The following is a 22,569-nucleotide window of genomic DNA, read 5'->3' on the forward strand; positions in this document are numbered from 1 at the left end:
CTGATTTAAGATTATCTTTACAGTAATTTTGTAAAAGAATCGCATTGTGTCTACTGCCTTTTTAAGTTAGCACTTGAGAAGAAACAAATCACATGATAAGATCTCTCCACAAAAATTTGTTGTGTATAGAAAGAAAAATTGTAGGGCTCAAATCTACCAAAGGAAATTTCCGCTAAATTAAGTGTGAAAAGAGTTGGTTGAAAACTTCATACAATATAAAATATCTTCTAATTACAACTCAATTCTCCGATTCTTATAGATGAATTTCATTCAATCTGCTGATTAAACTTCAACAACCACATCCATCATTCTTCTTTGAACCATTCCAAACACATCATCATCAATAATAATATTATGGCATCTTCTTTAGGGAGTTGGAAGTATGATGTGTTTCTTAGTTTTAGAGGTAAAGATACCCGCAAGACCTTTGTTGGCCATTTCTATTCTGCTCTTCAACAACATGGAATTCTTACTTACAAGGACGACGTATTACTTGACCGGGGTGACACCATCGGTCTATCCCTCTTAAAAGCTATTGGAGAATCACATATTTTGGTGATCTTATTTTCTGAAAACTATGCGGATTCTTCGTGGTGTTTGGATGAGCTTTCACAAATTATGAAATGCAGGGATAGTGAGACAGGGCAAATTGTTTTGCCCATATTCTATCACGTGGATCCCTTTGATGTCAGGAAACAAAAAGGGAAATATGGAGAAGCATTTGCCAAACACGAGTTGTCAGAAAACAACAAGAACAAAGTTGAATCTTGGAGAAAAGCACTTTTTGATGCAAGTAATATTGCTGGATGGGAACCCAAGCACGTCGCCAATGGGTAATCTTTTCTTCATTGTCTTTGTGTAAATCACTTCATCTCCTTAATTTAAATGTTTTAAAATATATATTTCAATGTACCTGCAGGCATGAATCAGAATGCATCCAAGATATTGTTGGTTCCATTTTAGATAGATTGTCATCTTTGGATTCACCGGTTGAGGATGAAAACCTAGTTGGAATGGAAACTCGATTAGAACAGTTGAGATCCCATTTAAGCATTGGGTTGGGTGGTGTGCGAATGGTTGGGATATGGGGGCTTGGAGGTGGTGGTAAGACCACTCTTGCGTTTTCTGCATATATTAAACTACGTGTGCATTTTCATGGCCACTGCTTTATAGAAAATATTAGGGAAAAGTCACAACAAATAGATGGCTTAAAAAAACTGCAAGAAGCAATACTATCAGAAGTTTTGAAAACACAAGAGTTGTTGACGAGTGTAAAAGAAGGAAGATGCAAGATTCATAGTATGTTATGTCGTAGGAATGTGCTGATTGTTCTTGATGACGTCGATCATCTCGACCAACTAAAGGCATTAGCCGGGTGTCATAAATGGTTTGGTGATGGGAGTCGAATATTAATTACCACCAGGGATCACCATTTGCTGACAATTCATAAGGTAGACGTGGTCTCTCATATCAATTTATTATCACATGATGAAGCTATTCGGCTCTTAAATAAACATGCATACTATGAAGATAAACCTGTACCAGATTATGAGGTGCTTTCAAAAAAGGTTGTTAAATATGCTGCTGGGCTTCCCTTAGCCCTGATTGTTTTGGGTACTTTTTTGCATGACAAAGACAAGGATGAGTGGCTTAGTACACTGGCTAGACTAAAAGATCATCCAGAAATGGATATTGTGGAAAAGCTTAAAATCAGCTACGATGGACTTAAACCTGTGGAGAAAGAGTTATTCTTGGATATTGCATGTTTCAACAGGGGAACAAAGGAAGGTGATGCAATGGAAATTCTTGATGCTTGTGGTTTTTACCCTGATATAGGGATAAAGATATTGAAACAGAAGGCTCTTATAACTATTTCAAAAGATGGCAAGATTGATATGCATGATCTAGTTCAAGAAATGGCACATTACATTGTTAGAGGGGAACATCCCTACAATCCTGAAAAACATAGCAGGGTTTGGCAATACAAAGATATTGAAGACATGTGTTCCAGGAATGCAACACTGGTATATATTTTAATACTAGCTTTTCGAGACGTACATTGAATGATACACATTGCATATACATGCCGATAAGTTACTCCAACTCAATATTTATTGCTTTTTTCCCTTTATTGTAGGAAAATGATAAGATTGAAGCCATAGAAGTGAATCTTGATGGTTGTTCATCTAACTTCATCTTGCTTGTCTCAAATATGAAGAAACTAAGATTCCTTAATGTGACAAGTCCGTTTGAGATCAACTATGATGAAGGGACTACGTTTCTTTCTTTTCTTTTTGAAAGGCTGGGATATTATTGCAACTTAGCTAAATGTTTATCAAATGTACATATGAGTGGGTCTCCAAAGAGGATCAAACAAAGCAAAACATATGGTATGGAGTTGAGGTATATAGACTGGAATGGTTATCCTGCGAGTCTATTCTCTGAACATTTTCAACCAAGGAAGCTTGTTGTTTTAAAAATGGTAAACAACTTACAAAAGGAACTTTGGAAGGGTTACAAGGTACTTCAGTTGTTGTTTTGAACCTCTCTTTTTTTTGTGTGTAGTTTTTGCTTTGATTTTTTTGTGTATGTATCAGCATCTACCATGTTTGAAAGAGCTGGAGCTTGTTGGTGCAAGAGAACTAGTGAGGACACCTGATTTTGGTGGACTCCCATTTCTTCGGAAGTTAGTACTCGTTGGATGTGACAGTTTAAAAGAGATTCATCAATCACTAGGAAATCATTCAAATCTTGTTTACCTATCTATAATTCAGTGTGAGAAGCTCACAAGGTTTCCGAGCATTGTTGGGATGGGAAAACTGGAGATTCTTAGAATCTCACGTTGCAAAGCACTTGTTGAGTTTCCAAAGATCAAAGCAAATATGGAAAACTTGGTGGAGTTATATTTGAATGAAGTTGGGATAGAAGTCCTACCCTCATCGTTGGGAGAATGTTTTACTAACCTTAGTTCGATAAAGTTGGAATGGTGTTCAAAGTTAAAGAGCATTGAAGGTGACTTTTATGCATTAAAATGTCTAGAGAATTTTCATGTTAATATCTATAACTTGGGGAGTAAGATTGGAATAGGTAATCTTACTCACTTGCCACTCTCCTTAAAAAAGTTGGATCTGAGTTGGTGTAATTTAAAAGATGGAGAAATACCCTCTAATATTGGTGAGTTATCCAACTTAAAAGAGCTACATCTAAGATGTAATAATTTTACACGATTAGATTTCAGCCTCTCCAGACTTACTTGCCTCATACTCCTCGATCTGATTGGTTGTGAAAATCTCGTCGAATTGCCTGAGCTCCCATCAAGTGTAGTAATTCTTCATAATACCTTGTCTCCTTGGCCTCGTTGTTGGGAGGGGATGTAGAATGCAACGTTGATGGGAGTAGTGGTGGTTCCATACAAAAGGTCACCATCAAATATTCCTTTACGGAGAGCCAATGAAAAAAGACTACGTCGTTGATTTGGACTAATGGAATGTCGGGTATTCGCCTATAATACTCACATCCTTTGGAGCATAGAGTAGTGGAACAATCTGAGAAATTAACTTAAGAAAGGTTATTTGCTCATACACACAACTTAGGTTGTATCTGTTTAGGCGTATTTTATAGAGTAAAAACTTATTGGTTGTAATTTGTCATTCAACTTGGTTGGTTAGATATTATAGATTATCTTGTTTTGGTAACAACTTGTAGTTTTTTGTAAAATTTCATTTTAATAAAGAATTACTATAAAAATTACTAACTTGTGTGAAGCTCTTCCTTAATGCCGAGACTTTATCTTTTGTCACAAATTCATCTATGTTTATGTTGCTAACTCAGTTTTAGTCCTACTTCTGATTCATTCTGTTACTAGTGCAACTTATGAATGCAACCTTTCCAAACACACATAGAAACATATTAACATGTAAATATAGCAACATATTAACATGTAAATATAGCAAATGAAGCTAGCTCTAACGGACAAATGCATCTCTGGTTTTCGCACAGGTTTTAGATCGACTCTTAGGGCATCCACAATGGTATAATTTCAATAGCTTTTTTTTATAAAAAGGTGTAAGAGATTTTTATAAAAAGTTTTCATTTCCAATGGTAAAAAGCTTTTCAAAAGCTTTTTATTAATTAAAATACATTAATATAGTACAACAATAGCTTGAAGACATAACCTATAGGTTGAGGAATATTAAGCTTTTCATTTAGGGTGTGTTTGGTTCACAGAATATTTTTGGAATGAATGAAATCTTTCGAAGGAATTGAAATCCGAAGGAATGGAATTTGACGAAATATTTTTGATTTTTTGAGAATTCAAGTGACGGAAGGAATCAAATTCCTTTCTCCATCCCCAAGGAATGGAGATTCCATCAAATGATGGAATGTTTACAATCCTATGGAATGAGATTTCTTCTTCTTTGAATAATCAAACGCACTAGGAATGGAATTCAATTTCAATTCCATCAGATTCCATCAAATTCTATGAAACAAACACGACCTTTAGTCTTTCATTTAAATAATTATGTTTTAAGTAACTTTAAGCTTTTGAAAAACTTTTTTCCATTGGGGAGAAAAGCTTTTTTAGATAAACCTCTTACACTTTTTTTACAAAAAGGCTTTTGAAAACACCCCATTGTGGATGCTCTCAGGAGTGACAAATCTGTAGGTTTTTCCCTGAATCACATGTAAGGGCTTATGGTCTACATCTCGTAGTCTAGAGTACGTGCAGGGCTTCATCATTATACGATGAGGTGTTCCCTAATGTCGAATACCGACTAATTGTTTAAAAAAAACATGTCAATATAAATAAACATACATAATATATGATATAATCATACGATAACCTAAATAATTGAAGATAATTAGGATTATAGCAAACACCAACAGCTGTGTTTTATAAACCATATGATATCAGAATATCCTACAACCCATAGGAGATCAGGAGTATATCAAACACCAACAACAGTATCTTACAAACCCTCTGAGTCGCCTGCACCTGTCCCGACGTAGGGGCACTGGACTGTGAATCGACCGGGATGAGTCACCAACATATGAGTCATTATTAGAGCAATCACTTAGCTCCGTCGAATCAGTATCATAAAGAGGATAGTGAAGTATAATTAATTTCATGCTCGACAGGTGGAAAAATGAAACCTTTAGCTTCCAAACCAGAGTAAGCCTGCCAATGAAAAATATCAATTAGAATATTAAAGAACGGAAATAAGAACTGCATGATGCTATACAAAATTACAAACTAAAAAGAAATGGCAAGATGGCAGGGTTAGGTAACATGCTAGAAGGAGTGCCGGTTGAGCCGGGTCATTTTCAAAACAGGTTAGGTTGACACAAACTTCTTTTATATCTAATAATGCAACTAATTTAACATTGATTATAGTTATAAATCTTTGAATGAGACCAACAAAAAGGATCTCAAAAATATAGAGTATACAACCTAGATTGGTATTTTTGGCTTTCCAGTCTCCATAGATCAACCTATAGCGTATTGGGATGAACTAGTTCGTGCCCTGCAGAAAAACTTTGGGCCTACTGAGTTCCAAAACCCAGATTAACATTTGTGCAGCATAAAACAAACAGGAACGGTACAAGAGTACCGACAAGACTTCACTAAACGTTCTTCCCGGGTTTCTAATTGGCCTGAACATTGTCTCCTAGGGGTCTTCAGCAATGGCCTCGCTGAAACTGGAAGCTGATGTAAGAATTCAGAAACTGAGAGCGGTATACCAAGCAGTGAGTATTGCTCTGGAATTTGAGTCAAAAAGTATCCACACGCGTTCCGGGAGAGGGGCAACCTGGACAGCACCTTCAAAATCAATCCAACCCGACCCCAAATCTTCAACATATACACCAGCCCCATCCACCAACTTCAATTCAATCCTACGAATTTCTGATGAAGAAATACAGTCCTGCTATCTCAGCGGTGAGTGTTACCGGTGTGGGGACAAATACGGACCGAGTCATCGGTGTAAAACAGGCACTCTTAAGGTGTTGGAAGTAGACGAAGACTTCGATGAGAAGCCACTCAATGAAGCCGGTCACACAGAAGGAGATGATAGCAATGTTGCCGAGATCATCAGCTTTCAAGTTTACTGCCGATGTATTAATTTTAGTTGATTAGGGATCCACACATAAATTCATCTCAGATGTATTGGAAAATGAATTGAAACTTAATATCCAAGCAGGTCCACCTTTTGGTGTTCAAATAGAGAATGGGGATATTATCGGGTGTACAACATTTTGAAGGACCTCACACTCCAAATCAATGAGCTCCAAATTGTTCAGGACTTGTATCCTTTTTCAGTCGGTGGTGCAGATTTGGTATTGGGAGTCAGTGGCTGGAAACTCTAAATACAGTCAAAGCCAATTGGAAGGAAATGTTTATGATTTTTAATGGAGATGGTAAACATTACAAACTGCAGGGTATCACAACAGGACCCCAAAAGTCGGCTAGTTTTCAACATTTAGCTGTTGAGCCAGGGACTAATCCAGAAATCCCACCCCTATTACCACCTATAAAACACTATAACTACGGTTTTTAAGAGCCTAATAAAACTTTCCCCCACACCGTTCACAAAACCACTGCATTCCCCTACTTCCAAACTCGACACATACGTCCATACTCCATACCAATACACCCATTCTCATAAGGCTGAAATAGAAAAACAGGTGGAAGAATTATTAGCGGCGGGCTTTATTCGACCAAGCAATAGTCAATTTTCCAGCCCGATTTTGTTGGTCAAGAAAAAGGATAATACTTGGAGGATGTGTGTGGATTACCGGGCTCTAAAAAAGATTAAAGTATCCAATCCCAGATATTGATGAACTGTTAAGACCAGTTGTATGGTGCCAAGGTGTTTTCAAAGTTGGATTTACATTCGGGTTATTGCACGTCCAAGTGTTGCTTTGGACAATCCAAGGTCTCCTTTTCTCGGGCATGTGATGTCATCACTGTACAGGTTGAAGACGAGAAAGTTTCTGCTGTACAATGATGGCCTATTCCTTTTAATGTCAAAGAAGTTGGGGCATTTTAATTAAGGGTTTTCTCCATCTAATTGATAAACGGCTTACGATTGGGAGCTATTAGCATTGGTTCTTCCCGTTCTGCCGTTTTGAAATTTTATTATTTTCCGGGGCGCCACTTCCTCATTGGGACCGACCACTAACCCTTGAAATTCTTATTGGAGCAGCGAATTACTACGACAGAACAACAACAGTTATTACACAAACGCATGTCCTATCATTCTTCTATAAGCCATAAAGCTGGGAAAGAAGATAAGGGGGCAGATGAACACTCTAGGAAACCACATTCCAGTGAACTATTGACTCTGTCGTTCCTTACTGTGTTGAAATCACCGGCATCGGGGCTTCAACAAGATTCTTATACGGAAAATATTCTTCAGCAGCTCAACTCTGATCCATCATCAGTCCCAGGTTTTTCCATGCATGACCAGCTTTTATTTTTTAAGGGCAGAATGGATATTTCTGATATACCCAAATCTTAAATTTAAATTGCTTGAAGATTTACACTCTTCTCTATCGAGTGGACATGGAAGATTTTTAAAGACTTTTAAATGCTTGTCTACTCAATTTTATTGGCCTAAAATGAAGCAGGAAATAAGGGTATTTTTGCAGCAATGCTTGGTTTGTCAGCAGCAAAATAAACAGACATTATCCCCGGATTCCATCCATTAACAATAACAAAGGACTGAGAAAGCGATGTCCAGCCTACTTCTGTCTAGAGCATCGTTGGGTTCTTGAAGCAGGTCAACCAATATTGGAGTTGCTAGTACAATGGTATCACCGACCTGAAGAAGCTACATGGGAGGCCTACGACTTGCTAGATGAACAATTGATTAATTTTCGAACCTCAAGGTGTACACAAGGAAAAAGACAAGGGTCAAAGCAGCTGATGAGAATCAAGAGCCACTTAGGCTACCTGGAGTGAGGCATTAGCCCTCCTTGGGACGCCTAAAAAGTGCATGTAACGCCCCCATAATGCCCGCTACATTGCCCCCAGGAGCGTTATGGGCCAAAAGTTTTTCTCCCCCGTCCCATTTCGAACGCCACTCCCTTTTTTTTTACCTATATTTAATTTGGGGGTTATGGGAACCCCTCACTCCCTTTAGCCTTGATGCTATTTTTGGATTCTAGGTTGACCCACTGAGCCAGCAACTAGTGGGTAAGGGAAAGGAGCGGTTCAGATATTTTAAATTAAGACAATTAACATCAGTTTTTTTTTTTATTAGCAGGCCTACTTTTTAGTTTACATTATTCAAGTATTTTCTCTTTCATGTAATAACATTTGAATCACTTGCCATCTCAAATTTAGCTTTTCTTTTATCAAAGTTTGAATCACTTGCCTGCTTATCCTTAGTATCTTTATTACAATTATTGGATATTGCAATAAGGGATTTTGCTTTTGATTTTCTCTACTGGATTAACTATAATCATGTTTTGAGTTATAAATCAGATTATTGAGATAGGCATATACTATCTCTTGCTTCAAGTAGTTAATTATCTTATTCTAATATTCCTTCAAAGTTGCAATATATTATTAAACTCTAATCAAGTATACATGATACAAGTTAAGTACTATAATAACTATTGATCAAAAATCTTCACATATTGCAGAAAGATAACAAGGATTTACCTTATAACAATCACTCCCAATTATTAGCTCTTTGACATGGTGAAGGCTTAGTATAAACCTTCTAAGCATTTCTTCATTCTCTTCTTTAAGTTTCTTCCTCTCATGCCCGAATTTGGTAAAATCTAACTCAGCTTTGACTAAAGAAGACACATTTCGCAGCAAAATCTTCAATAACAACAAACAACCAATGATACTTAGTGATGAAATATAAGGAGCATTGATTTCAATAATACGGTCAAGACTATCAAATGATTTAACTTCACCATTGTATCCATCGAACACCAAGTTCTTAACACTCTTGGAAGTAATATCGAGCAACGTAAAAGACAACATTCCAACCTCAAAGTATCCAATAAAGGACTCCCCGATAGTATATTTGAAATCAAATCATGGTCTAATTTCCCATGTGTAATAGTTAAATGGGTAAGGTTCTTCCAACAAATCGACCTGTTAGGCTTAAATATGCAGCCCCTAAAACACAGATGGGTGAAATGGGTGTTGATGAAAAACGAGTCATCATTCAATACAAAATGATCTTTGTTCATACATACAAAGTCTAAGTAAAGTTGCTGGACTTTACAATTAGTAGCGAAATGAATCCAATTATCGACTTGGGATTAAAACTGGATATCATAATTTGAATGCACGATGAATTTGGTGAGCTTGTTTAATTGGCATTGAGTTAGGGTTTTATCAACACACATATAGAAATCAGGTATCGGTTTAAAGTAAGAAATACTATCTGAAGGAGAGGAATTTTTTACTGATTTTTTAAAATAATCATCAGTAAAAAAAAAAAAAAGACGAGGAACAAAAGGCCAAAGGTGTTGCCAACGTTTGGAGAGGGTACCTGTTTTGATGGCGTCTTTTGTGGATTCTAAACGTGAAAGGATTTCATTTATAATCAAACCATCAGGTAATAAGCTTATTCTATCTTCTTTTATTTTTGGGTAAAATGTTTTGATTGGTTTTAGAGGCTCGTCTTCTTTAAATTCCATGGCCATCAACAACAGAGTGAGTGAGCTTTGTTTTGTTTGGCTGCAACAAAAATTTTGCCCAAATGTTATTGGAAGAAGATAGAGTTTTATTTGTCCCCTTAGAGTTCACACATTTACACTTCTGGCCTTAAAATTAAATTGTGGTGGGTAATTTTTTTCACCTATATGTAATGATGAGTTGTATTCATTGAAAAACGTGAATTTTGGTGAAAACCAGGAAACAGATCTGGACCGTTGGATCAGATCTAATCTAAGGCCAGGATCTTTTAACAAAAAAACATGGAGGGGCAAAAACGTAAATTTACACGCACTATATAAACCCAAAAAAACACGTTGCTCCTCATTCACTCTCGTTCTCCTCCGTCGACCAAAACCCTAACCTCCACAAACCATCATTTGCCGTCATCTTTATTACACTAATATTGTTCATCTCCATCGGTAATCAACGTCAAACACTCACACCACCGTCATCTTCATCTTCCTTTGTTCTATTTGTCCGATTTCGTATTGTTAATCGTCGCTGGAATTCAGCGTCAATTAATCTCACCACCGTGAATTAAAACAGTAACTGATTTCGTGTTGTTAATCAATGAAGGAAGAAGATGTGATAATCGATGAAGAAATCGAACAAATGATAAAAGGTATGTTAATCTGAAATTACAACAATAGTTCATCTGAAACACAAGGTGTTTACGGTTACGGTCACATAATTGTTGATTAACCTGAATCAGTATGTGTTTCCATTGCTTAATGACAGTTATATTTTATGGAATTAGGTTCTTATTGTGAGGTTTGAATCAAACTGTTTGATAATCAACATGCTTAGAATGTGAAACACAAGATGTCTGTATAGCTTAATGTATTCGATGAAAGTAGGATTGTATGGAATCACATTATTATTGATTAAAAATCGTATTTAATTGCTTAATCCGTGTTTGCTCATGAACTGTTTGATCAAATACCTGAGAGAAATTAAATTGTAGGTTTTGTGTATTAACCAACCGCTACGAGTATACAGTATGGTGAAATACGCAGCCATTGCTCGTGGAGATGCAGAGATCTTCATGAAGTTTGATAGAGCTGGATATAAAGAGATGACATGGGATCAAGCGGCTGGAGTTGTCATCATTGAAGAAGCCGGCGGTGTTGTAACTGATGCTGGTGGCCAGAGACTTGACTTCTCTAAAGGTATGTATTTGCATGGACTAGATAGAGGTATAATCGCATGTGCTAATGCCACCCTACATGAACAAATCATGTGTGTATCAATTGAGATATTATAGCAACGTAAGACATTAATTATTAGACCTTCAATTTCACTTGATTTTTTAGGCATACGTTACCTCATCAGTTTTCAGTTAATAGTTTCGATATAACTTTACACGTATTTCACTCATCAGCTTTCAGTTGATAGTTCGGATATATATTTTTGTTATTTAGTATTGACTCGTATATCCAAACACAGCCTGATATACTGATTAAGTGATTTGGATTGATAAATTTTTCATTTTGATTAACCTTGGCTCATTATTGTCGAGATAATGGCCTACTTCTTCACATCCACCGTGCTTTGTATTTAAAATGAATATCATATACCAGCTGTTTTGATATACTGTAACGGTTTACTTTTTTAAAAAAATGCCTAACTTTTTTGTGAATGTGGTACATGAAATAGAGGCGACGTTGTTTGTTAACGGATTTTTTTCTTAAAATTAAATACTGCGGCTGTTGAAGTCAGTTTATAGTCATTTAGTGCATATTACCTTTATGGAAATAAGCAAAATTCATAGGAACTTTTTTCAACAGAAATAAGTTTAGACACATAAAGTTTGTTTCAGTATAAGCTTTGCAACTCTGGGTATATCAGATTTTTATTACCTGTTGCCATAAACTTGTCCAATCCACAGCAATGGAGTAACAGCGAGCCGCCAGGACACCTTGGATCCCCAGGTTGACAATGGAGAACTATCTCAATTTGGAGCATATGGATGTCATATCTCCTGCTATGTTTCGAAAGTTGAGGCCCTGATCACTGTCTTTATATAATTTCACCTGCTTATTACATACATTTAGTTGATTTTAAGATATATATTGATTGATTGATTCGTATATAACTTCAGTGCTTGCTTACTTTCTTTAACTTTTATTGAATTTTTTAAGACCTTTGATCTTGTTTTCAGATAATTATGATGCATGGATTCAATAGCAACAAAGTTCTAAAGGTTATCCCATCTTAAACATTATCAATGTTGAATAACAACTGTTTTTTTATTCTAGAGGTTGCAATTTTGACCCGTTTACTTTTAAATGGTCAGTTTGGGTTTCTTTTTTAAAAAACTTTCAAACAGGTGAATTAAATAACGCCTTTTGTTAAAAGGTTCCAGAAATAAGAGCTTATTAACATGTATAGGGCTTTGCGTTGGAGGATGCCACTGGACTGGCTTTAAATGGAGATATTGATGTGAATGCTGTATATGCTGCTTCCCTACCCTCGACACATCCTAGTTTCACTCCTCAACGACACCTGGAAATGTCAATCATGTGGAAGGCCCCACCACTTCCAGATGGGCCCATTGATATGTTCATTGGCATTCTTTCGGCAGGAAATCATTTTGCTGAACGTATGCCTGTCAGGAAGTCCTGTATGCAGCATAATCTTATTAAGTCGTCACACGTTGTTGCTCGTTTTTTTGGTGCATTGGTAAGTGAAGATGCAAATTACATGTACTTTAAATTTTCAATTGTTGTATTAATAGACTCAAACCTTACAGTTAAGCATGTAATGTCATTGCTTCATTAGCATGCAAGAAAGGAAGTGAATATTGAGTTGAAGAAAGAAACAGATTTCTTTGGCGATATCGTGATTGTGCCTTACATGGATAATTATGACCTTGTAGTGTTAAAACTGTTGCAATATGTGAATACGGGGTAAGTTATAAGGTCTTATGGAAAAATAAAAAAGTTGATATTTTTCTGATCATGTTAGGAGGGTATTTAATTAATTGATGTTATTTTTAACTCAGGTTCATACCGCATCCGCCAAGTATATTATGACATGTGATGACCACACAATCGTTAAAGTTGATGTTGTTCTTAATGAAGCAAGTAAAATTGGTGATGGTAAGAGCTTGTATGTGGGAAATGTCAATTATTACCATAAACCCATACGATATGGTAAATGGTCTGACGTACGAGGTATTACTACTGTCCTCTTTTCTTTTTCATTAATTGCACGTTCTTCTCGTATTCATGGATAGTTGGTACTGGGAACTTATGCATAAGCTGTGTTATACTAGGTAATTTGCATGGTGTGATTGATCCACACTTCTATAATGTGAAATATGCATGTAGACGCTTATTTTGAAATGCATGGTCGGTTAATGGTTCAATTCATTAAAATAATGAAATGCATATGCTTATCTTCTTTTATTCAATGTAGGGGCAATACAATGAAAGTCGGTTGCTGCCGAAGTTAGAAAGGAACTTGGCAAGTTAATTAATTTGAAGAGCAGCAGGTTCAAGTGAATAGGAGGTTCAAGTGAAAGTGAACTGTGAACAATCCATGATGGACTTTTATTTTCATACTGCTTTAATTGTTTAATAATTATATGATGAACTTTTATTTTCATACTACTTTAATTGTTTAATAATTATATGTTCGGGCAGTAGTCATTCAACAGATGGTATTTGATATTTTGAGTTTTTTGACATTTATATGATCATTTGTTTAAACATATGATGTCTCAATTACTATGGAATTACGTTGTCTAGGTTATAATCAAGGAAAAAAGGGGAAAAATGAATTAAACACATTGTGTTTTGGATTCTAAAAGATTCAACATGTCGAAACACATTGTGTTTGTAAAAGAACACCTTGTGTTTAGAAATTGTACGAGTTTTTCGAAACCCAAACACAATGTGTACAACGCATACAAATACCATGTGTTTAGAAATTGTATGGGTTTTTTGAAACCCAAACACAATGTGTATAATGTACAAAAACATCGTGTGTTTAGAAATTGTATGAGTTTTTCGAAACCAAACACACTGTGTATAATCTATAAAAACACCTTGTGTTGAGAAATTGTATGAGTATTTCGAAACCCAAACAAATTGTGTTTAGAATTTGTATAATTTTTTCGAAACACAAACAAAATGTGTATAATATAAAAACCCTAAAACCGAAAGCTTAATTGCTAATCCGAGGGGAAAGCTACATTCTAAAAACCCTAAAAAATCTACACCCTAAGATGCTAAACCCTAAAAGAGGGCACAGATGTATACGGAACGCTTTAGGGTTTAGGGTTTGAAATTGTAGGGTTAGCCGTTAGGCTAACCCTACAGCTTCAAACCCTAACCCCTAAAGCTTAATAGTTAATCTGAGGGGAAAGAAACATTCTAAAAACCCTAGAAAATCTAAACCCTAAATCTAAACCCTAAAAACCTAAAAAGGATGAGGGTTCTCACTCTAGGGTTTAGGGTTTGAAGGTCGAGGGTTAGCCGATGTAGTAAAAGGGACGGATGTATACGGTACGCTTTAGGGTTTAGGGTTTGAAGTTGTAAGGTTAGCCTAATGGCTAACCCTACAACTTCAAACCGTAAAGCTTAATTGCTAATCCAAGGGAAAAGATACATTCGAGAAACGCTAGAAAATCTAAACCCTAAACCCAAAAATCTAAACCTTAATACAGAGTCATCTCAGCCAGTCAGGGTTACCCCAGATACCCATTCAGGTACATATGTTGCACCCCGACAGGATATCCCTTCTACTTTAGCACCAGTTATCACAGCTAACCCATATGAGGCATTATGTGGGTTAAATATTGATGATGTCAGCATCCCATCAGCTCCTTCTACCCAACAAGACCCAGTTCATACAGATTCAGGAGATGAGGAGGATGTAGAGTCAGATACAAGAGAAAATGCACAGTTCATGAAGTTAGATGGAAATTAGCATTGTCATACATACTTTTATTTAGCTTGCTAGTATATGATTCATTTGTAAGATTCATGTATTTTTATGATATTCTTTGGGTAATCTGGCCCTGTCCAGTCACTCAGTTGGTTCACTCCCTGCATCACGGGTCTCCTTTATTTACTATAGAGGGCCCATGAGGACATTTCTTTTGTACTTTTATTCTTCAGTAATGTATTCCTAGGGCGCAAGTCCTTTTAGCCAAAAAAAACCCTTAAAAACCTAATAACGAAGAGGGTTCCCACTCTAGGGTTTAGAGTTTGAAGGCTAACCCTCGACCTTCAAACCCTAAACCCTAGAGCGGGTACACGGTACGCTTAAGGGTTTAGGGTTGAAGTCGTAGGGTTAGCCGTAGGCTAACCCTAGGACTTCAATCCCTAAACCCTAAGCTACATTTTAAAACCCGAGGGGAAGTTACATTCTAAAAAACCTAAATGCTAAACCCTAAAATGCTAAAGCCTATAGATGGGGGACGGATGTATACGGTACGCTTAAGGGTTTAGGGTTTGAAGTTGTAGGGTTAGCATGCTAACCCTACGACTTCAAACCCTAAACCCTAACCTACATTATAAAACCCGAGGGGAAAGTTACATTCTAAAACCCTAGATGCTAAACTCTAAAATGCTAAAGCCTACAGATGGGGAACGGATGTATACGGTACGCTTAAGGGTTTAGGGTTTGAAGGTCAAGGGTTAGCCGCCCTGGAAAAAATATGAACCCTAATGGCTAAAATATATGGGCCAAAGGCCCAATAGTCTTTAAATATCTAATGAAGATTACATATTTGATGGAGATTAAAATGCTAGAGTGGGCCAAAGGCCCAATACGCAAGGTGCTTCTAAAATGCTAAAGCCTACAGATGGGGGACGGATATATACGGTACGCTTAAGGGTTTAGGGTTAGAAGTCGTAGGGTTAGCGTACGACTTCAAACCCTAAACCCTAAGCTACATTGTAAAACCCGAGGGAAAGTTACATTCTAAAACCCTAAATGCTAAACCCTAAAATGCTAAAGCCTACAGATAGGGAACGGATGTATACGGTACGCTTAAGGGTTTAGGGTTTGAAGCTGTATATATATATATATATATATTAAAACAGTAGTTAACCGAATAATTCCAGAGCCTCTCCAACTTTAAGCTAGCTTCTAACATTTCCACATAGGATTAATTCCTATGTGTCATCCCCATATTTTTTTTTTACAATTACAATATTAATTTATTATATTAGTAATGAAAAATTGCACGCGGACCTTGAACCCGGTTACTTGAGTGACCCGTTTAATCAACCCAATTCTTCATTCTCAAAACACAATTCATCATTGTATTTCTCTTCTCAAAATCATCTACGAGTATTATTCAAAATCGAGTGTCCTTCCCGTATCTCTCTTAAAGAAGCTGATATGGTTCGAAGATTTCTATTCTGAGTCAACATATTCTTATTCTTTTATTCTAACTTGCCTTATATTTATTGGACCGATTTATTTTAATTAGTTTATTAGAGTTTAATTTAAATTTTCATGATGTTAATTTTAGTTTAAGTTTATTTAGGTTTAATTTTATTAATTTAATTTAATTTTATCCATCCCAGTCTATCAACAGATTGAAACTATGGTCCGTTCTCGCTATCAACAGGTTGGTTGCTTGAGCTAAATATTTGCAAGGTTGATGAATAATAATATTGTGTTGTCAATTACTACCTGTATTTTTAGTGCAATAATCTATTTGAAAATATGATTAAACAATTATTTTTTAATATAGTAAAACATGAGAAGCACATAAACATCTTACATGGTCGTTGCAACATCTTCCAAAGGTTAAAGCACTGTAATGTGATTATGTTTCTTCCAAAATTTAAGATAATTCTTATTTGTGAACTATGACGTATTATTCGACATTCGTACATACAGATATGCTATTTTAAGGGGTAATCCTTATTTTTAAATTTTGACATATTCGTACATACAAATTTGTTAACTGTGATAAGAATGAGAAATGTAACATTCTTTATGTTGTTCTGCCAGGGAAGAAACCTAGGCCCCCAACCTTAAATTTGTGCAATATCTTATGCACCAAAAGTGGTGTTTAGCATTGCAGTACTGCTGTATTAGTCTTGAGAAAGTTTGTATATATACAAGTGATAAACATACATTTTACTACTGTTACTCATATGCCTGGGTCATTGTGAAAAACATAATATTTGAATATGCTCAACTTCAGTAGTCTTTTAGCTCATCGTCTTGAATTAAATGTTCATTTAACGGTTATTCTTATACAAAACATTAATCAAACAACAAACTTTGTAAAGGGTGATTGAGGCGCAGGTAAGAAGCGGGACAACTATGGTACATATTATTTCTTACCCAATATGTTAATTGTTTTAGTTACATAGAGTTGATTTCATTAAATTGCAATTCCATTTAATTTATTTTTGAATGACATCGAATATTCATTTATAGTTTTATACATGAACAGTTAGCGACACCATATACCACAGAAAGATAGAAGATCTATGTCGCTAACAAATCGTGTACGCGTTGGCACTACCCAATAGTTTTCATATCTTTTTGTTGACTTAGATGTAAGTTTGTATCCTTTTCTTTAGCTTTTTTCTTTTTACATTAACATACAACATCAGGTGGCAAAATGGACGAAGTGGGGAGTAACATATATAATTGGATGACATTTGGTGCATCATTGAATTGGCTTTGGCTTCGTTGACATGAACCACTTCTTATCCGGTCCCTATGTTTAATTCAAAGCAATGGTAGTTTTTATATAAACCAAATTAGTAGGTCGTACTCATTAAAACTACGCTCTGGGCAACTTTTGCAGGTTTACTCCATTTTTCCCAGTTACTTTTTTGCTGAATGATCTAATTGTATGTACCCGTTTGATCTTCAGTGATAAAACTTAGTCTGTCTCGCAATTTCTAAGTAAATGAGTTAGCGATAACATATCTTCTTCTTTTGCATTGTTATAAATATATGACAGTCACATACAACGTAACGTATATAATCAGTAATTCAGTATTGTGTTTCTCATGCAGGTATCTGACAGACAAAAGCAAAGATAAGAAACACTCAAGCAGGAGATATTATGGGCTTTCGTATTAACGCCATGATGTGTACAGGTTTTCATTGTTGCAACTTAGGGAGTTAGAATTAGGTGGTAAGGGAGTCAGAGACGGAGCCAGAAAATCTGTTACAAGGGGGCAAATTTTATGTACAATGTCATACTCATTTGTAGTGTCAATCTTAAGTGTTTTTATGCTAAGAGCGAATTCGTTAAAAGAGCCTTAACTAAACTACCATATAAATAATCTTTCAATAGCAAAATAAAAGTTTAGATTAGGTTGGGTATAATTTAGATTTTATCAAAAGAAATATATACCATGATGAACTATCTTTCGTAGATAGTGAATAATAATTTATTATATTGTTTGCCATTTCAAAAATGGAAAAAAATCAACTTCAAAAGCCAAAAATATATAAATTCTAAAGTCAAAGGGGAAAAAGTGTACTCATGATCAAACAATAGAGCTAGAATTGTAAAGATAACATAAGAAGACAAATATATAGTATATGTCCATCTTTTTCAAGTCGTCTTCTTCATTACTGTAATACTGCCCCTGCAAAAGCTTCCTCCATTAATTTAGATCTCAAGCTTTATTTTACAATTACCTTTAATGTAAACGGTAAATCCTTCATGATTGAGTATCATATACATACTTTTAGGGGTAAATTCCATATATTTTTATTTTTATTTATAAAATATACCCCTGGGAGTCTTACAGCTGTTTATGAGTCGTAAGCATACTGTAGTAGTATAGTTTATCTTCTTTTCTTTTGTAATGTTATGCTATTATGTTTGTATCAAGGAATTAGAATTAAGTGATATATAACTTTCATGCCGTTGTTGGAGTTTTGGTCGTATACCATGTTTAAAGCTCATGCATCCTTTTTAATTTTTGACTTTTTTTCGGCAAAGTGATAATATCGAGACTTATGAACCTACACAGGTATATCTAACTCCGTTATATACACCTTAAAAAAGGTTGAGATTGGAGTCATAAGAGTAGCGAACAAAATGACGGATATATTGTAATGTTGATATTTTTGCTTAATTAGGAAAGCCAAATCGGCTTCACGATTACACGACTTTAGTGTATTCGTATTTTATTAAATATTTCCGTATTATCCTACGAAGCATGTTATTTCATTAATGACATGTTTGTCAACAGTTTTTGTAACACCCCATCGTAGGCAGAAACATGAGGTGTCATGAAAAGTACAACACGACATAGAATTACATAGATACTACTAAATGAAATAGAATATAATAGATATATTCCCAAAACATGAGTTCAAAGTCATAACAATGCTAGGATAGCTTATTACAAACATGTCCATAAAAGAAATAGTCCAAGGCATGTAGCCTTAAAGTCTGACAATAAATAAAGGAGCACTAATCTCCGAAGTCCAAGTCTAGCATAGCAGTCTTTATTCCTGATTAGCTTGAGTACCTGAAAAGTATACTAAATCGTGTCAACACAAAGGTTGGTGAGTTCGTAGGTTTTATGTCAAAAGTCTTAGTCAAAGAAATAAGTCTTTTGTCGATTCTTTTAAATCTAAACAAGTAATAGTTCAATATATAACGAGCAGAGTTACGCCATAATAAGTCCAAAAGTCTCAAGTCTCAATGTCTCAAAGTCCGGCCTTACGGTTTCTGCCTTAGTCTAAAGTCTCAAGTCACCATACACACGAAAGCATGTCAAATAAGCACGTCATATAGCACAATAACAAACACATAATCAAACACATACAACAAGACAGAAGCACGTCAAATGGCATAAGTAACTCTATACGCACAGGCTCAATATTAAACATAAACAGAAATCGACAAAACTATTTAAAAAGAACAAGTATACTTTCCACCCCAAAACATGTTAAAAGAGGGGCTACGAAACTCACCTGAAAGGTGTTATGAAAGTATAACGAACGAACACGACAAGCACAATCAAAGTCCATGACAATCAACACCTATCAATGATACATGACAAGTCACAATGAAAGTCTTTTGTCTTAAGTCTTAGCCTATTAGAAATGCCTTTAAGTCTATATGTCTTTATTTAACTTTTAAAACGACGTTTGTTAAAATTTACGAGACTCGAATAAACCGAACAAGAGTCTGGATTTGACACCAATGACCTTTCTTAAGTTTAAAATACATTATTTTATCAATACAACCTGATTTGAAATCATTACATAGCCCAACATAAGTTTTACTCGAATTTAATCGAAACTAGACGAAACTGGAGATTTTAACCGAAAAGCTTACGAAACCGAAATGAGTAGATGTTGAACTCAACGGTTCAACTAGACCAACTACAGCCCAAATATGTTATTTTGAAACCATTTAATCATACGTTAATCAATTGGACCAAAACTACACTTTTTGAGAAAACTAGTCAAGTTTAAGAACCGATTAAGCGCGTATGGACACGAAAGTCCAAAGAAATCGATTATATGAGTTGGGAAGTGGTCGAACTCGACCATGGCAGGTCTAGTTCGACCTGGACAGAGTTCAAAATGAGTTCTTCCCAATACTTAATGGCCCGAGAGTTAAAACAAGTCATTTCGGGTCAAACTAGTAACTTTACGAGACGTTTAAGCGACAAAACCTATGAGAGGTTGAACTAGACCAAAAGAGGTCGACCTAGACCTGATTTAGGTCGAGCTAGACCTGCCTAAGTCGAGCTAGACTAGGTAGAGGTCGAGCTAGACCTGTTCGGGGTCGGATTTGGACGCATTTTGATCAAAAACGACGATTTCGATGCGATTTTTGTTAAAACGACGTAGATTATGGCTTGCCAATTCATACCCATAGATCTTGGATGCACAAAATTTACACAACTCAGTACAAAAAGGGTGATGTTTGACCGATTTCATACATAATGTGATTGACATTTGCACAAATCTTGATCTAGGATACGAAATCGACTAGTTTTTTAGTCATTTAGCCAAGTAAAGGTTATCTTCAATTTGTAGTTGCACAAAACCGATTACATGAGTGCAAAATGAGTCGAATCAAACCTTAATCAAGGTTCAATTTCAGTTCTTACACACAAATGTAACCGAAGATGCACAAACAATAATCAAAGACATGATTCGCTTAGCTTTTGATAAGAACCGAAAAGTAAACACATATATATACATATAGAACGAATTAAATAGATGAAGAACAGCCTTACCCACGTTTTTGATGATGATTATGATAATACACACTTGTTTCTTGATCGATGATTGAAGCCTTGATTGATTTACACGTGTTTAGAACCGAAAATCAATAGAAAATTTTGCTAGAATTCTTGAAAGAAAACCTTGAGTGTGTGTGTAGCTATGTGAATGACCAAAACAAGGAAAAGAGGGCAAAAGGCTTGGCCTTGTATTTATAGGCAAGGCCAAGGGAGGGGGGGGGGGTCTGTCAGACTAACAAAACGTCTGACAGTTTTAGTCCTTTTTGCTTACCGGGCGAACACCGAATGCCATAAAAATGATTTGACCATATTTTATGATATATTTTTGAATTACGAACACAACGACTAGTCACATGACCATATTTGACTCACGAAAGTATTCTAAGTCTTTATTTAGGCATTTCTATTAAACAATTAGTCTTTCTCAAACATTCGCACCAAGTCTTAAAAAGTCTAAAACACTAGTATACAATAAAATGACATGTCTTAATCATACTTTAATCCATAAAAAATCACGTCTTTAGACTTATGTTTGACAGTTACTAACCTTATTCGAACGGAAAAGTACAGTCAGACGAACGCTCAGGTGACGGTTGTTACAATTTTTCATTAGTTTTTTGGGATTTTAATTTTGAATAATAAGCTCTTATTATGTTAAAAGTTTTGTTTGGATGCAACTTGCTTTAGCTTTCATTTAAAAAAAGAACTCCTAAATGAAACATTACATAAATTATAATTTTAGAAGTTTTTAGTTTAATTTCGTTGAAGTTTTTAGTTATTAAAACTACAAAAATTCCTTTTAAAGTTGCTGATAAAACTATTGTACCAAAGACCTCTAAAAACTAAAGACCCTAAGTAACAACTTTGCTTAAAAGTTATAACTTATAGCTGAAAATAAAAACTATAAGTACAAGATACAACTACTTTTATCAAACATACTTAAAATGTATTTATTTTATTCATGTATTAACAAATAAACAATACATTAGCATTAAACTAAAAAACACATTATTAATAATTATTGACGTTTACAATGTAAACTTTACCAAAGTCTAACTAAATTATATTTTTAATTAGTCGCACATCGTGCGGGTAAAAGACCTAATATATATATATAAAGCGATTCAGTAATTAAACCTTCATGAATCCATTTTTGTTCTTTCATTCTAGGTAAAACCCCCTATATATATATATATATAATTGATATCATATATACATCAATCAATACATTGATACATACCAGTAACGCTTCAACTTCCTGAAACTGAAGTGTCATCATCAGCATATTAGATCATATTAACACTAACACACATAGTTAATAAACAAAAGAAGATTTAATATCATTATGAGGAGAGATGATTTGGGTTTAGAATTGATACATTCTTACGTTTATAATATATAAGGATCGTGCTTACTAACTTGGTCTTCCATCTTGAACTTCACGAGCCATGTGTTTGAATCAATCCGAGCAAGAAAAACTTGATCAACCCATACATGATACACTATCACCCATCCTATATATTTTTGATTGACAGATGGTTGCCTCCATAAATATATCTACAATCCTCTGATTCATCCTTGCTTCTTTAGTCTACGATCTCAACAAAAAGAAATTAAATTAAAACTTTTAATAGTTATCTATAAATAAAAGTTTAATAAGTAGTAAAGCAA

General features: G+C 35.2%; 1 protein-coding gene and 1 pseudogene across 1 annotated transcript; one reads left to right on the forward strand and one right to left on the reverse strand.

Annotated features, from left to right (window-relative positions):
• Positions 1 to 342: 342 nt before the first annotated feature.
• Positions 343 to 3,377, forward strand: LOC122585683 (TMV resistance protein N-like; the record flags this gene model as incomplete). The annotated part of the gene is made up of 4 exons (XM_043757807.1): positions 343 to 833; positions 920 to 2,024; positions 2,138 to 2,482; positions 2,598 to 3,377. Coding segments are annotated over 4 exons (2,721 nt in total), but the record flags the coding sequence as incomplete, so codon positions are not given.
• Positions 3,378 to 5,095: 1,718 nt separating this feature from the next.
• On the reverse strand, positions 5,096 to 9,279 carry LOC122585688 (annotated as a pseudogene).
• Between the last annotated feature and the right edge of the window lie 13,290 nt (positions 9,280 to 22,569).

This window comes from Erigeron canadensis, chromosome 1, assembly GCF_010389155.1.
Source record: "Erigeron canadensis isolate Cc75 chromosome 1, C_canadensis_v1, whole genome shotgun sequence".
Lineage (NCBI taxonomy): Eukaryota > Viridiplantae > Streptophyta > Magnoliopsida > Asterales > Asteraceae > Erigeron > Erigeron canadensis.